Source organism: Enoplosus armatus, chromosome 14 (assembly GCF_043641665.1).
Source record: "Enoplosus armatus isolate fEnoArm2 chromosome 14, fEnoArm2.hap1, whole genome shotgun sequence".
Lineage (NCBI taxonomy): Eukaryota > Metazoa > Chordata > Actinopteri > Centrarchiformes > Enoplosidae > Enoplosus > Enoplosus armatus.
In genome coordinates, this window is record NC_092193.1 from 19139910 (window position 1) to 19157010 (window position 17101).

The 17101-nt window shown below is 42.1% G+C and overlaps 3 protein-coding genes across 3 annotated transcripts; 1 reads left to right on the top strand and 2 right to left on the bottom strand.

The window, feature by feature from the left end:
• The first annotated feature begins 457 nt into the window (after window positions 1–457).
• mul3 (mitochondrial E3 ubiquitin protein ligase 3) lies at window positions 458–3043 on the top strand. The gene is made up of 6 exons (XM_070919320.1): window positions 458–482; window positions 631–749; window positions 856–943; window positions 1052–1172; window positions 1258–1746; window positions 1905–3043. Exons 2-6 carry the CDS (start codon window positions 633–635, stop codon window positions 1966–1968), a joined length of 879 nt encoding a protein of 292 aa, XP_070775421.1. The 5' UTR covers window positions 458–482; window positions 631–632; the 3' UTR covers window positions 1969–3043.
• eif2b5 (eukaryotic translation initiation factor 2B, subunit 5 epsilon) lies at window positions 3041–9442 on the bottom strand. Its single transcript, XM_070919319.1, has 16 exons — window positions 9279–9442; window positions 8899–9023; window positions 8309–8494; window positions 8034–8211; window positions 7870–7950; window positions 7717–7794; window positions 7305–7617; window positions 7043–7188; window positions 6337–6481; window positions 6156–6257; window positions 5938–6039; window positions 4869–4959; window positions 4649–4772; window positions 4425–4550; window positions 4094–4204; window positions 3041–3318 (listed from the first exon to the last, which is right to left on the bottom strand). Exons 1-16 carry the CDS (start codon window positions 9435–9437, stop codon window positions 3256–3258), a joined length of 2130 nt encoding a protein of 709 aa, XP_070775420.1. The 5' UTR covers window positions 9438–9442; the 3' UTR covers window positions 3041–3255.
• An 829-nt stretch (window positions 9443–10271) lies between these two features.
• Window positions 10272–14481, bottom strand: LOC139296517 (crystallin J1A-like). Its single transcript, XM_070918931.1, has 10 exons — window positions 14316–14481; window positions 13539–13605; window positions 13131–13307; window positions 12624–12722; window positions 12422–12514; window positions 12172–12328; window positions 11293–11408; window positions 10968–11045; window positions 10688–10827; window positions 10272–10591 (listed from the first exon to the last, which is right to left on the bottom strand). The coding sequence occupies exons 2-10, from the start codon at window positions 13603–13605 to the stop codon at window positions 10493–10495; spliced, it is 1026 nt and encodes a 341-aa protein (XP_070775032.1). The 5' UTR covers window positions 14316–14481; the 3' UTR covers window positions 10272–10492.
• Window positions 14482–17101: the final 2620 nt, after the last annotated feature.

Genomic DNA, 17101 nt, shown 5'->3' on the forward strand with positions numbered 1-17101 from the left:
TGCATCAAATGAAATATAATACTGAAAGGGGACATTCTGCATAATGAGTACTTTTAAGTACAAGTAACTTGTAATAGAGTATTTTTATGGTGTGGTATTTCTACTTTTACTTGAGTAAATTATTTGAAATCATTTTCTACCACCGGTTTCAAGTGAATGTGGGCTTACTGACAAATAGCAAACAGAGAGTTCAGGTAGCCTGCTGAAACCCAAAGGACAAAATGCCTCACTGTCAGGTTGAACACACTGCTCGCACTGACTGAGCAGTGTAAATGTATGTGTGCAAGAAAGTAGTACATGTTTCAACCGGACACTGCTGCCACCTGGTGGTCAAAACGCTCACGAGGAAAAATGCTGCTTATTTCCTATTGGCTGATGAAACATGACGCAACGTGGGCAAACAAGGAAATAAATGTAACGTAACTGTAGCTTTTGTTTTCGATTTATGTGACCAAATTCCGCCTGTGACAGAGTTTTACCAGGTAAGTTCCGCTTATCGGTCCTTTATTTAATTGTTCTTCACAAACATACGACGTAACACTGATAATTACTGTGTGTGCAGTAATGTAGTGTGTAGTTTACTTTCACTCGTGCTGACTGTGTGTTTATGCACCCCTGTCATTGATACAGATATGGGGGACTTTTCTGTGAACCCGCTGGTTTTGATTGGTGTCGGGTCCAGCTTTGCATTCTCGGGCCTTTTCTATCATTTATACCAAGAAAAGAAAAAAGAGTTGAAAAAGCTCAAGGCAAGTAGATCACTGTTTGAGTGCAGTTAAAGCATTAACACTGCTCCAGTTTTGCAGTGAATTAAAAATGCTTATCTGAAAGCTTTGTGTTTTTTTTCCATTTTAGGAAATACCCATTTTCAAGCCAGATCAACATTTGGTGAGAGTACTGAAAGCATCTCCCCACCAGCGACTTCAGTACGTTGCTGTTGAAGGTACAAACATGTCTAGAATTAACATTTCTGTAAATGCAGTTTTGAATGAGGATCAGTCGCGGAGATGATTTTAAGGGGAATAAGCGTTTCTTTCATACCTGTTTCAAGGGCTGGTCCAGGCAGATGGGGAGCCTCTGGCCAGCCAGTTTGTCCCAAGATGCTTTGGTGTGATTCAGAAGATAACAGTGGAGGAGCACTGGAAATACTGGAACTCCATCAGCAGGACATGGTACATTAGACTACAATATAACATCAAAAATGTCTCTTTACCAATCTACTAGCCTGTTTAACAAGAGTTTGATTACCTTCTCCAGGAATTCTCGGACCATGAACAGAAAAGAAACCAACAACTCGGTGCCCTTCAGTCTGGTCAGCCCTGGAGCCTACATCACTGACTTGTACGTGAAGGTTCAAAACCCTCTGGAGGCCTCTGGGTGCTACCTGGAGAGTGTTTATTTCAAAGTGAGACGTGCTGAGGAGGGCTTGGTGGACGTGGTGATGCAGGGCCTCAGCGGGGAGAAACCTGTGGCGATGGAGGAGAGTGAGGAGTTGCTGCGGGTGGGGAGCACCATGACTGGTTTTGGTGAGGTGGTGCTGGAGGGGGGCCAGGTGATGAGGCTGCAGGCCCCGCATGGCGGCCGCAAGTATATCCTGGTACCCACTGACTACAAGAGCTTCTTGGACAGGCACGAGGGATCAGCCAGCATGTGGAAGACGCTGACTGCTGTCACTGGCATCACAGGGGCTTCTCTTCTCGCCAGGGTCATTTATGGCTTGGTGGGAAAACAGGACGACAGATCAAAGTAGGCTTAAAGACGCGGATACTGCAGTATTAAGTGTCACAGCTTTATGGGTGTCCCAGTACGGCCTCTGGGTTTTGTTTCCGCTAAGACGCTAAGATAATTCAGCTGCGCTTTAGATACGTTTGATTGCTGACAGGTATTTTCTTGCCATGTTGCAGGGTGCTTCGAAGCCTTGACTACAGTGGCCGTGAGGGGCAAAAACGCATTCCAAACACTGGATGAAACGTATAGAAAAATGGAACACTCACTATTCTAGAAACACATTTACAAGTTAGAAAATGCAACAGCAAAGCTAAAAACACTTTAACATTTCAGAAAACACTAACAAAACTGAAAACAAAAATGTATTTTCTCAGCTGTTGTGTTTTCAAAAATGTTGTTTAATAATTTGGTGAAGCGTTTTATCCATTGTTGTTCTGTTTCGCCCCTCGGGGCCTCCGTATTTAATGGAACACTTAAAAGGCTTTTAACCACAAAAATTGTAGTATCTTGCACAAGTTCTCTGTATACCCAAACCCTTCACTGAATGATGCGAGCACATGCAGAGTGTGGCAGTTTAGTCTGATGAAGACAATAATTAGGAGGTCTTTCGGTCTAAAAGAGTCTTCTCGGGGGATGAATGGAGCCCTGCTACAATATAAATTCCAGGTAGGCCTAAAAGAATACAGTAGCATGTCAAGCTATAACAAATACAAATTCTGTTGAAACCTGATCATGTGGCCTCTGAGCTCGCTCTTCTGCAGTCATTAGGCCACAATTATTGTGAGAAGCATGTGACAAGTGAAGGAACAACTCAGAGGAGCATGCTATTAATGCAAGATATTTTACTTTACAAGATTTATTAACTTTAAAATTGAAAAATTCAAGGGAACATTATATTTTTGTAATACATTGTTTATTGTGATTCAAGATAAAATCAGTCAGTTTAAGGAGTTGTGTGACGTAATCAATCTTTTACTTTCACTTTTGATTGCAAGATTTTAATTGTGACCCGGATCAAAGAAATTACTGTTCTCCGTCACTGTCGGTCCAAGTTGATTTGGACTGTATCATTTCAGCAGATCATCTTCTACCTCTTAGAGCATTATGTCTTTACTGTATTGTTTCATGGCCTGCAGTCAGTGTTCAGTTCATAGAAAAAAAGGGCGCTGAACACTGTTGTACACGGCCTTTTTAAAATGTGAGGATTTTAGTCTTGTTCATTTAATACAACCACTTTTTTTTAAACCTAGTAGCAACATCTTGAATGAGACATGTTGTGTTGTTGACAATAAAGTGAGACAGTTGATACACATTTCGAAGCAGTTCTTGTTTATTTGGATATGGACATTCATAGCACACAGCCCTTACATGACGTGCCACTATGTGATAAAATGTGAGTCATCTTGAACTGTACAGAGAAGGTCCTGATGGATGCTAGAGGCAGAAAGCTGCTGTCGAGATAAAACCAACTGCCTACATCCCTTTATTCACGCAGCGTCCTCTTTGTCCTTTCTCAAGTGCTCCTCATTATTCCCCTTCCTCCTCTGAGGACTCCTCAGCTTCCTCCAACCACTGAATGAACTTCTGAAGCTGTGGGAGAAAAACACACATCAGAGCAGGGTGGAAACTGCTGGTGGATGGGTGAGAAGTGACGATGAATTTCAAAGAAATGCTGCTAGACTGGTCAGATGAGTGAACAAACTCCTCTTGGCAAAAGATTATAGTTCATACCAACCACTGGTTCACTACAACAATGGTACAGTGTCATTCCCTTTAGTATTTAGATATTGTAGAAGGAGGAAATGATCCTTTTTCAAATAAAAGTAGTAAAAAGTATAAAATCATAATCCGGACATAGAATTGTGTTCCTAAAATATAAGGAAGGTCTGATACATTGCAATATCCACAGGAAACAGTCTATTCAGAAATGGTAATTGTACACATAATTGTCCTGTACTGTTACTGGTTTTTGTGCAATGAATATAATGAAATACACATTAAGATATTTCAAAAGAAGTAGGCTACTTTTTCCGCTTTTTTGTAATTGAATGTGGGTGGGGGGCGTCAGTGTATATACAATAATAACATAGGGGTCCCTTAAGAAAAAGGTTGGGAACCACAGGTTTAAACAACAGTGACTCATCTAATACTTTTTTGGTCAATTTTATCCTACCTCTACCCTACCATTTTCTCTTCCTCTACAGTGTCTGACATTGTTTTTGAATGCTTTTTATTCCCTATGTAAAGAACTTTAACATTCTACACCATTCTACACAGGTGTCTTGCCACACCATCTGAACTTCAGCCCTTTATTGTATAATTGTGAAACTGTGTCACAAAGCCTCGTGTCCTGTACTGTACCTACCCCCTGGTTCTTGCGGAGCTGTCTGCTCTTGTCGGTGGTGGCTCCCTGGGAGAACCAGCGCAGTATCATCTCCTCCTCCAGGATCTCCAGCTGGTACATGTTCATCAGGACCTAGATGGAAAAAAAAAATACCCACAGCACCTTCAGCACCAGGCTCGACGAACGCAGAGCAAACCGCAGAATGACACGGTTCCTGATGTTCCTTTATAAGAGTGGGCAGATTACAGAGGGTACATGGTAGTGCGTCAGACCTCCATGTTCCCACGTGACCCTAAGCGCCCGACGCCTTGAACCTTCAACCACATGGACAAACCGATTCATTGACCCTGACCTTGACCATAGCAGCCCAGTGACTCTCCTGCTCCAGGAAGTGCTCCTCAAAGGCAGACAGACAGTCTAGATGGTCCTGTGCTCTCTTCACATAGTTCTTAAACACCGGCGCCCATTTCTTCAGTAGCTGAGAGGAGGAGAAACACAAAAGTGTAAACTAAATTAAGGATATGGATTTCTATCATGTCTCCACTTCCATGAATGTGCTGTTAAAAAACTATTTACAGGTAGGAGCAGAGCAACGTATTGCGATGGGGTAATCTGTGGGCCCTGCTGCTGGAAAGGGTACTCCAGCACCACTCTGGTTAAAATCTGCATCACCTCCTTCAGAGTGATATTGTAGGCGTACCTGAAGAGAGAGAGCGTGTCAAACTGAATGTGCAAAAACATCAATCACATTGACAGAGAGCCACAGAATTGCAGGCCATTTGAAGTCCCCCCTTACTTGAGAGAGTTGATCTCGAGTACAAGATTGTCACAGCTGATGTTTTCCTCCAAACCTCTCTGCAGGGTCCCCAGCACCTCCATCTGGAAGACTACACATGAACACACCAAAGAAGAAGAAGAGTCAGAAAGGAGGACGCATATAACCCTATTTTGCGAGTTTGTTCTTTCCTAATAAAGAATGAACTAAGTATAATTTGGTAGTAATACATAGACAACACTTAGTTAGTGGTCTTGAGTTTAAAAGTTAAAAGTAAATGTTGATCTCCAGAGGAAATAGCCATTTAAAACTAAATACTCATTATTTATTTCTTATGGGAAACTTTATACCATGTATGCTGACAAATGTAGACAAATGTCACCTTTTTGCATGTTCAGCTGACCTGTTGTGCACTGACTGAATGACTCTAGGTTAAGCTAGCTTAGCTGTTTTCACTGTAATTAGTACTAAATTTACATAATTCTTAGCAGGAAACATCCTTGGAGATTATTAGGAATTAACAGGACCATAAAATGATGTGTTAGCAGAAAGTGGGATGAAATTATATTCCTAAATTACCCAAAATGTAGGCAACACAGGATGATTATTTTAGGGAGCAAAAAAAATAAAATTGCATGACTTTTTCATTCAAAGTTAAAGAGCTTAAACAGCGACTGCTCAGACGCAACACTGCAAACACAATTAGTTGATTCACCGATTAAAAACATTTTAGATGATGCTCCTTATTCTGACATTTTATAAACAATTAGTACATTAATAAAAAAATGTATTCAACAGATTAATCTGTGATGCAAATTATAATTACTTAGGGTAGGTTATTAATAAAATTATAGTTAATACATTCCATTCTGGTATGTAATGTATTTGTAAAAGACAATCTGTCTTCAACATCCCATTAAAAATTAAGCAGAACTGATTTCGTCATCTGAGTCATTCTCTGATTAATCTGATGACTCTCAGATTAATCAGAGAATGACTATCATCACTGGTTTTGTTGTTGGTATTTTCTCTTTATCCAGTAGGGGGCAGTCACATGGTTCCACAGACAGGTGACATGAATGACTCTCACCTTTGACATCTTCCATCTCGGGGGAGGGGATCACTGGATCGTCAGGACCATCAGGCTCGCTGTCCTCACTTTCACTCTCAGGGTCAGGGTTCAACACCAAACCTGTCACACATTAAACAAAAGCCCGGCTGTTGGGACATGGACTACAGCGTCATGGGAAGTACCAGTTTTACTGACTCTGTGACGAACTTAACAAGCCGGCCGAGCTGCTATCCTACCCCAGAGACACTGCGACAGCTCTTCATCCTCTGTGTCATCCAGACTGCTGGACTTCCAGATGTAGCCTTTCCCCTCGGCTCCAACCTCTGCTGGGTTGAACACTGGAGGACAGAGGAAAACAGAGCTCAATACCAGAAACTTTTAAGCATTTTGCTCATTCATGTATACGTCAATACACACCTTTCAGTTTGGTTTTGTCTTTACTGTGACCAACCTCGGCATCGTCACTCAGGAATTCATCGTCATCCTCCTCCTCCTCCTCCTCTGGATGGTGCATGGACACCACAGTGCCCTCTGGTAGAGAGATGTTTGGTCCAATCACCACCTTGAAAACAGCAAATGAAGTGATGAGACAGAGAAAGTCATAGATGATAATAATAATAATAATAATAATAATAGTTTCTTCTGCTTTTTTTAATATCGCTCCTTTAAAATAAAGTGCAAACGCATTGTCCAAAAAAACAGGACTCATCAGTGATGGTTGAATCTACTGCCAAAACCTACTAACACAGTGTTACATGACTTTTACTACATACAGTCCTCAAAATGTGTTCTATTTGCTCTTTGCATGAACCTTCCCAACATGCAAGGTTCTCCAGTGCAGCATTAACATGGAAAGAAGTTCTGCAAACTCACAAATATAACATTCTATTAGCTGATCTATTAGCTTCTAAACATTTTAAAGAGGGTTTACCTGTGCTGGCAGATACAAATTTACAGTTGAAACATTTGAAACTGATTCAATATCTTCTTATAGCTAACAAATACAAACAAGTTTGTTCTGTAACATGCATCTTTAACATGGGAAGCACTTCTGCAAACTCACGAATCAGCTTTTAACTAATAGCAATCAAGAATAAATGACGATAATACGTGCATTGCTCACATTATATGCCAGGACACACTGTTTACTCAGTGTCACACCTTCTTTGACCTCAGCCTTGTCGCAGACCACAGACTGGCTGATCCCCACATTGCTGGCAATGCGAACATTATTCCAGATGTAGGCATGGTCCAGGTTTACATTGTCACCTGTTGCAATAAAAAAGGGGACTTTTAACACCATTTTTATTGTGTACTTTCATATAATCTCCAACTTTCACTCACACACACCAAATTAGCACTTTTAGTTGTGGATGGGAGCTCACCTATGGTGCAGTTGTTACCAATGACACTATTAGAAATATAGCAGTTAGCCCCGATGCTAGTGTCGCAGCCAATGAGAACGTTCTCCTCCATCTGGCTGCCGTGACCCAGGCTGACTCCAGACCCTCTGTAGACGTTGTGGCGGGAATGTGTACAGCTCCGTCCCTTCTGGTCAATGAAGTTAGCCTCAGGGGTGAGCGGGTAGACCCACCGCCGCACGAGGTCCGAGGACACCGAATCATACATGAGAAGGTTGGACACTCGGACACCGTAACCATCCTTGGTGACATGCATATGTATCTGGTTGCCCAGAATCTAAAACAGAAATAAAATAAATGACGGCTTAGGCTGCACTTAATGGCATTTGTGGCAAAGAGTGAAACTTCAATTAAAATAACTATGGCTGCGTCGTACCTCTTCATTGACCAACATCCCTCTGACAAAATCATTCCTAGTTTGGTAGTCAAAATTGTCGGTGAAGAGCTCAGCAACCTGAAAAATGAGGAAAAACCCTTGTTACCTCAGTCAGTAAAGTTCAATAGCTCCTGTCTCTGCTTGGAAACTGACCTGTGGGGAGCAGATACTGATATGACAGTCCAGGAGGTCGTGTCGGATTTCAAACTCGTCACTTCCACTGTGGAAAATGTTCTGCGAAACAAACAGGAGCGGCTGTCATTCACCGATCCAGAGCCCGAGTGAGTTACTGATGTGATCAACTATGAAACTCTTACCATGGGGAACTGTAGCCTCTTCAGCCCTTGCGTCTTCTGGTAGTGTAAAATCCGCTGGCTCTTGCTGTCCATGGCAACGATGACATCATCTTCCTCACAGCGGGACCTGTGACCTGGCGATGACTCCTTGAACATCATCGTCATCACTGAGATGTTCTTGTCCATCTTTCGACGATGCCTGTGCACAAGCGAAATGGCACGTAGTATTAAAGCAACCCAGCCCCGGGGGATCACTAATACTGTCATTTCTCCCGACTATACAGACAGTCTCTTACCTGTGCTCTTGCAGTGCCTGACTGATGTCAATATTCGATACCACGTCTCCGTAAACCAACACGAAATCTGAGCGCACGAGGGACTTTGTGTCAACATCCCTGAGCACATCCCCCAGGGAGCGGTACAGCTCTGAGGTGATGATGTGGACAGTGTTTGGAGAGGTGGGTCGACACCACTTTGACTTCCTGTCAGACACAGCGACAGGTCAACACATTCGAATGAGCTTTATTGGCATGACAGATCAGAAGGCAATGCAGAAAATGATTAACACTGATTGACTGAACAGATGATTAGCAATAAATATACAATACTATGCGCATATCAACAGTCATGGAAAGGAATGACTTCAGCAGATGGAATAACATACAGGCAGCTGTAATCACTCAGAAACATTTACTACAGAGTAGTAAGTTGTTCATCTCACTGTATGACAACAGTCGACATATTGTGCAGTTAATAATGCACACTGACTTTTCTCTCCACATAGATCGGGGAGATGGATATGTCTTTGGTATCTCTCAGATCCTTATATTTCTCACAGTACTCCTTACGCAGGTGTGGATAATCACACAGCATTAGTGAAACGTACAGCAAGTGTTCCTTGATTTTACTGGCCATCCAGCAGCAGAAGACGAATGTTTCCTGCACGCCGGTGGATGTGAGGAACTCCAGGGTGTAGTCGATCATGGCCACATTACCCAGCGGCAGCAAAGCCTGTCAACAATGACAACGTGACAGAGGGAAGTGAAGTAACCCTTACAACCTCATGGTGGACACCGAAAATAAGTCCCCCCAAGTATAATTGAACAAAAGCAACACAGCAGCTCAACCAAGGGCTTAAAAGCGACACGTTTAGCTATGTTAACATGGTTTCACCAGCGTCAGTGCAGCCCTGTCACTGTTGACAGCATGGACATCAGTTAGCTACCCTTAGCGGTCCACTTAGCTTAACGTTAGCTCGCTGCTTACCCTCGGCTGGTCTTTGGTCACCGGGAAAAACCTCCGGTTGAAGCTGTCAGCGACTAAGACGGCCTGCAGCGGCTGCTCCTCTTCCTCCTGCTCACCTGCACCTTTTCTACCTGAAAAGCCAGAGCCCGAACGACTCTGTTTTCCCCCTTTACCAGCCATGTTTGACTCCCTAATGCTAACCAACTCTGTCGTCAGAAACAGCTACGGTGGCTGCGGTGAGACAAGCTTCGTTCCGCGGTTGTAATGCAACGGGTGCTCGCACGGTAGATGGTCCAGAGTGCGTTTGTTTACATTGTTTGATTCCATAATAATGAATGATAAAATAAAGAATAATACACAGTTGTGTTGTGAATGTATACAATGATTTGTATTTTTTATTATCTATTATTTTTTTATTATTTTTTTGATGGCCTAATAAAGTAGTCAAAAAACAGTAACCAATACTTGGGAGATGCAACTATAATACATGTTTTTTCTTTCATGTACATTTTTCACTGTAGATTATATATATTATTTTAGGTGAGATTAACCTAATCTTGTTAGTAAAATAGTGCTTATTGTACATTTTCCAAGTTTTATGCCCTTGTGTTTCACTAAAAAGGGCAGACCAGACACACTGATGATGAGTGGGTTTTTGAGTTGGTCTTGACTGGTCTCTTGGCCACCATATTCAAAAGTGATATTCAAGTGTGTCTTTTCTTTATAATAAAAAACAAACTTGTGGACTCCCCACGGAAGTATAAAGCTTTGTATGAGGTTTACACAAATCCGTCTATCCACAACGAATAACGCAGGAGTTAATGTTCAGTATCACTACAACCGTAGCAGCAGAGGAGTCGTACAGTCCATCACTCACCAGTCATATGAACACTGTTTTAATGAAAATGTGTCAGTGTTTTTTGTTTTTAGTTTTATCTTCATAATGATGAGCTTTACCATCACTGGTTGCCATACAGTAGGTTGCATCATAGTTAAAAACCTGCACAAAAGATATTTTTCTCGGAATTACTTTATTGCAGAAAAACTCAGCTGACATCTGAACATCTGAACCAACATGTGTGACTTTTAACACAGACAAAGACATCCGGCTCCTGCCGTCCAACAGTTTAGACAAGAACCTTCATTCACTGTTCTGTGAAAGCTCTACAGTTTTTCCATTTTGTTCTGAGCCACCTCAGATTGTAAAACACATTACACTGCCAGAAAAAGAATAACTACTGGTGGTGTTTGGTTATCTTCTTGGCATGCTCCAACACAGTGTCATGACGCAGTGTTTTGGACGTCCAGGAAGCTGGAATTCCCTCAAGTCCAATCTGGGAGAATTAAAATAGCACATTTTATATAACATCAGACATACAATACTGGCATGACATTAAATATAATGAATGTAAGATCAGCACAAGTCATACCTGAGCACCCAGACAGGCTCCGATGAAGGAGCCTCTGCTGCAGGTGCATCCCCCACAGCTCATGGTATCTCTGACAGCCTGCTCGTAGTGCTTGGCTGTCAGGACTCCATGCAGCGCTGCTTGGAATGCACCTGGCAAACCTGAAAGAACATCAGCCCCAGATGTGAATGGCAAGAAGGCATTCTAACTGCTTGTCTCAATGTTTGTCTAGTATATGACAGCTGTCTGAGTAACAGGTAGTTATTGATGAAAGGGGTTAAAACGTGCTTTGTGAGGATACCTCATGTGTTTGGAAACACAGTGGGGATTAGCTCCTGAGGAGTCTTTGATAGATTCTCCTTCACCTGACAAATGTGCCCTGGAATCAATCAGAAGAAGAAGGTAAATCCATAGTCAGTCAAATATAATAAACATGTTAAAATGTAAAGTGACTTTATCTTTAGACTGAGGAATGTAGTCACAGACCATGTTAAAGTCTGCTCAAATTATCACAAACTATTCAGTATTAAAGTAGCACAAAATGAGGAAGTGTAAACCCGTTAATCACATGACTCCATCCCGTGACTTTGGTGTAGTGAAGCAACAATGCTGCAGGCCTCACATACCAATGATTGCTTTGTCCAGATCCTGGGGCTGCTTCCTGTTCGGGTCACTGAGCTGATCGATCACAGAGTCCAAGGCTTTTGGATCAGGACCGTTCAGGATGAAGTGCTCCAGGAACCTGGGAAATAAGTCGATGTACAATCCATTATTTATTTCAATTGCAGTTTGGCCCCAACCTGACCTTGGTTTCTTTCTCTATACGTTGTTTTAAATAAACAAAGCAAATACATTTAACCGTTGTATCTGCTTCTGCAGACTGGAAATTTATATGCTTTACATTTCAAATTTTATGTTAATTTATGTTATGTATGACGATGGGTCACCATCACTGATGAAATGTCAGAAAACTGCAACCATTTCCAAATGTAAATATGGACCCTGGAATGTCCAACTTTATGACATATCTGCAATCAGTCAGGGAGACCTTTATTATATATGTTGATATTATATTTCACAATGTAGTTTCAAGTATTTTTGCCCTAATCTTGATAGCGGACATTAGAGAGGTAACAGGACATGAGTGGAGATAAAGAGAAGTCATGACATTGCGACTTCCTGTATATCACATATTTTTAAGTATAGACATGACAAGTACATTCTGATGTATACCCTCCTTCAAGAATGTTTGCGTATATTTCACCACCACAGCTGCAATAAAGTACATTTGTGTCCTTTTTACTGCAACTACTTTGTACTGCATGGAGCGTGTCATGGGAGTGTTATCAGGTAAAATAACTTTGCACCTGTTATGCCTTTCAATTAAAGTAATTCTGGTTATTTTGGAGCTTTTATAAGCTGTTTCAGATCCCAGGCTCAGAAATGAACAGCATTCTCGTCAGAAAGAGAGCGTTAGAACAAATTGATGCATAAGGAAAACTGACCTTGCAGCTGCCAGAGTCTCTGCCACACATTCATCATTGTTCTGGGTGACGCGGACTGCCTGCTCAACCTTTTCCAGCATGTCAGGCTTTCCTGCATAAAACGCCACTACAGGAGCCAGTTTGGTTATCCCATCGATCTGACAGTCGTTCTCACAGCCTGTGGCAAATATCATATATATATGACACATCAGTTGAAGCTGTTTCTCTTAGCTATGTCTTAGTTATTGTAAGAAAAATACTGCAGATTTACCCGTCTCCTCTTTGCCTGCATCCACGTTCTTCAGGAAGCTCTTCAGACTTGCATGTCGCCATGGTCCCTCGATGGGCAGCTGAGGTCTTGGCCCTGGTATACACAAGGACAAGCACAACAACATCAGTATTCCCACCTCACTAAGTGAAAAGAGGTGAAGTCATTCTTCAGCAACAACATAAAAGAGGGATAGTTTCCCTACCTCCTCTCTCTCTGTAAGGATCGTTGACAGGCGTGTCATAGTCTGATCCAGGCCCAAAGAATTTCAGTGTGCGCTGCTTCAGATCCTCAACGTTTAGACCTGGCCACATAGGTTAACAGGCAAACACAAAACTCAGACTGATAAATCTCACAGTCCTAAACCTGAAATCTGTTAAATTCACACTGTGCCAGAGGAGATGCTTACATACTGATTTACCACACAAGGATGAAAAGTCTGCAATAAAAAATATCTCTTTTCTTTTCACCATTTGCTTAAGTGAGGGTCTAATGTTTGTATAATTCAGGTGTGGTGAGGGTGGGTATGCTACATGTCCAGAACAGATGTGGAGCTCTTGAGTGTCATAGGTCTAATTAGAGTGTCAATAACGTTAACAAAACCTACTGTCAAAACCTACTTTTCAACAAATATGTAATTGAGGCAGACGTAAAAGTCTGAAGTGACCATGAGGCAGTCTGTTGGGTTGATAAGATGAAGGAGCCAGCCTACCTCCACATTCAGACAAGGACTCCAACAGGACAAACGCCTGGTCTCCGTAGCAGCTCTGCAGGCCCGTCTGCCTCCTGTAGAAAGGGTTGGCCGACTCAGAGCGGAACTCCGGGTTTGGATCCTGAGCCAGAATCCCCTGCAGCTTCTGGAGGTCGTACACCCAGTGTAGGGGCTGCGCTAAAGGGGACGCGTCATCAGGTCAATTTAATTCTGATCAACACCAGAAGTCCATTGAAACTGAATGGCTAGCTGAGCATAGTAAAGGTGCAACAACATGCCAAACCACTGGTATTGTCTTCAAGGGTAAGGACTTTGAGTATTAAAACAGGGGGTAGGACAAGGAAACTGAACTGGCTTCATAAGATACAATATAAACTCTACAGTGTGATAGACTTTTACTATCATTACCTGCTGAATCTGCGACGGCTGATCCTACGACGGCTCCTATCGCTCTGTTGGCCAGAGCTGCAGCCATCTGTAAAGACAGTTTTATTAGAATTTAGGAGAACGGTTATTATTTTTTGTTTAAAAAAAGTTGTTGTTGTAATTAGAGTTGAAGCCGTATCAATTAACAGAAAATGAATTGGCAACAATTTTAATCATGAATTAATAATTTAGGTCAATGATCAAGCAGAAGCACCCAACAGTGTCTTGTTGCAGCTTCTCCAATGTGAGGATCTGCTGCTGATCACTGATCAGTGTAAACTGAATATCGAGACATCTGCAGGTGTATTCTGTGACTAAACGAGTCATCGATTAATCAAAATAATAATCAATAGATTCATCGATAATAAAATCAAATATTACTGTTCGTAATGTTTACGGAATATTTCTATAAATATTTTAATGATTCCGACACAGGTGTAACATAAAGTGATCATTAGGTGATCTTGACTGATTGGCAGGAGGGCAGTTTGATGTTATCTGCTCTCTACTACTTTTCCTATGTTATCTGACAGGCTGTGTGCGGTTGAATACAGATTGTTTACGAGATTAATAGATATTAGCTCGATCTGGGGTATGTTTCAGCAGTGACTACAACCCGAATTGTTTGTCTCTATTGTTTTTAACCACAACAATGGCCTGATCTAAGTAGCAGTCGCGGTACTTTTAAACAACGTAGCCTGCTAGCTTACGTAGGCTAGTTATTGAGCGTAAATCTAGGCTGACATTGAGAAGTCTTACCTTAAACTCCGTTTAATGAGTACGTACAAACTAACACTGAAACCCAGGTCGTACTGCAGTTTGTTTCAACACTCGGCACCTCCTGTAGGTTAACAATTTCGATTGTACTCATCTGTGAGATGAGTGCAATCTGTGGGGTGTTCCTACAACATGTTATGAAAGGTTTCAGCTGTGTAGCACCGCCCACAGGGAAACCGACGACATAACACCGCCCCCCTCTAATAGACCGAACATCATTGACTGAAGTAAAGAGTTTATGGACATTGTCACAGGTGTTATACAAGACAGAAGACTTTCAACTGCGAGAATGGGATAAATGAATGTCCTTTCAATGTAATATTGTAGCTTAAATACAATAATGTTGTATTACAATGGTGATTTTAATAGGTTACACATATAAAATACCCAAAACTTTGACGCATTGACAATGACATAAATGTGCAGTGTAAAGTGTCAAACACTAGTATTCAATTTTTAATAGTCTTTTTAAAGTTCCCAGCGTCTAAGCTGATTTTAACAAAGACCCGGGGCAACCAGTTCAGCATTTAAGTCACAAGAATTGAGTAGAGAGCGACACCTACTGAGCAGGAGAGGCACCTGCAGCAGATACATGTGAAAGGAAATGGAAGTTCGCTCTTATGGACAAACCATCTCAGAGAGCCTCTCCTCCTACTGTATGCACAAGTGTGTGTAGATCATGTTAGCAAAAACGTCCATGCTATTTTGTAGTACGACAAACAAATGGGATTGTTTTGAGTTTTGAGGAACAAATTTGTTCCAATATATTATATCAGAGAGCCGGAGAGCACCTGAAGAAGGGCAGTTCAAAAGTTATTAAGGTGTTGAGGGAATTCATTATAAATATTATCATAAATCATCTCAAAAGGTTCAAACTCCACACCAGAGGCCTTTTTCCCAGCAGTCAATTTGACTTGTCATAGAAGGAAAAGTGCTGGTGTTACTAATAACATTAATGAATGCTCAGCTCTAGTCACGTGACCAGACAGCATGCGCAATGCTAGGACTCTGAAACTGGAGCAGCTACATGGAATTCAGCCATCATTAATTATTTTATTTATGATATATATTGCTATATATTCATAAAGTGAATAATAACATGCAGCACATAAATCCACAGTGAAGGAGAAAAGGCAACAAAAAACTGTTACATTACTTTTGGCCAAAGCTTAAACACCTGCTGTGCCTAAACGTGTGACTTGCTTGAAAGTTTCAGCCTGTGGAGATGAACGATTAAAGAACCTTTGGTAGCCATTTGATATAAAAGGCCAATATTACATGTAAGTGGTTTGAGTGCATTCTCTGGATACAACACATTTTATGGCTTGTTTCATTCGGTTAAGTTATAACCTGACTGAAATGTTTTCTCATTCATCAATAAATTCCCCCATCATGCCTGACATAGGAACAGAAAATGTACTGTGATCATATGAGGTGTAAAACATGCCCCCTTCATTTTGAGCCTGTATCTTCCATCATTTTATACGATATGTTTACAGTGAGCCGCAGTTTAGCTTTATTTTCCACCACACACAACTGTACAACCCCCCCACTACCGTCCCTACCACACACTCATCCAGTCAGTGCATCTTTCAACTATTCCTTTCAAATGAAATCGTTCCGCTTCAGTACTGTAGGCTGCACGTCCTGCGACAGAAAAGAGGGGTGTGTCGTGTACGTGTGTGTGTGTTGGGGGGGTCAAAAGGAGTATCACGATACCATTTAGACTGTATTTATTTATAGCTGTACCTCTTCCCTTTCAATTCGTAAAGTAATATCACATGCGATCATCTCAAGCACACATTGCACAGGACACACGTGTACTGTATGCACAGATGGATCAGGCTCCAAAAGTTCCAACAAATGTCCACATGCTCCCCCCTTCCCCCCTCCCACCCTGTAAAACTCTATGTTTCACTTTCTTCTTGAGTCAGGGCTAAGTGACACCTATGCACCGAGTCCTCAGCAGGTGCACCGCCCCTCTCCTCTCTTCACTCCCTCCATGTCCCTGAGTGACCCAGGGCCACATTCTAGCGCTGTGCCGGTGCCAGCAGCAGCAAATTAGACACCAGCACCCCCTCCTGATATGTACTTCTCTGTCCTACATCCATTATTTTTAGCTGGGATCCAAGCCTCCATCTTAATATGGGAAAAGAGTGCCTCATATTCGCAGCCATCTCTATATCCATCATATCACTCTTTCTTCATTTGGCACAAAACAGACAGGCTCAGCACACACACACACACACACACACACACACACACACACACACACACACACACACACACACGCCATCCTTCCTCATATCTCTTTATCCCTTGCTGATGCACCATCTCCCTCCACCTCCATCACTGTCTTCCCCTGTTCTCAGTCTGGATCGGGAGACAAAGAGAGCATCATCTTCTCACTCCACCCACAGGTCTGCAACACACACACACACTCAAGCACATACACACACACAAAGTTGTCACCCCAGCAACCACAGCGGCCCCCGCCCCATCTTCCCCTTGCACCCCCACATAGACACACACTCACACCTATGTCAAACTTAGCCCTGCCCCTCTTGCACCCTGTGCCCCACTGCCAGTTGCCCATGTGAGGTTTTTAATAAGGTGGATGCAGGAGTCGGTCTTGCTCTCTTCTGGGTGACGCGGATTGGAAGGGGTTCTCCATACTTTTAACAAACTATTGCTTTTTATTGTACCCCTCCCCCCTTTGTTTACTTTCTGAAACTGCAAATACACCTACATTATCTTAGAGAGGAGCC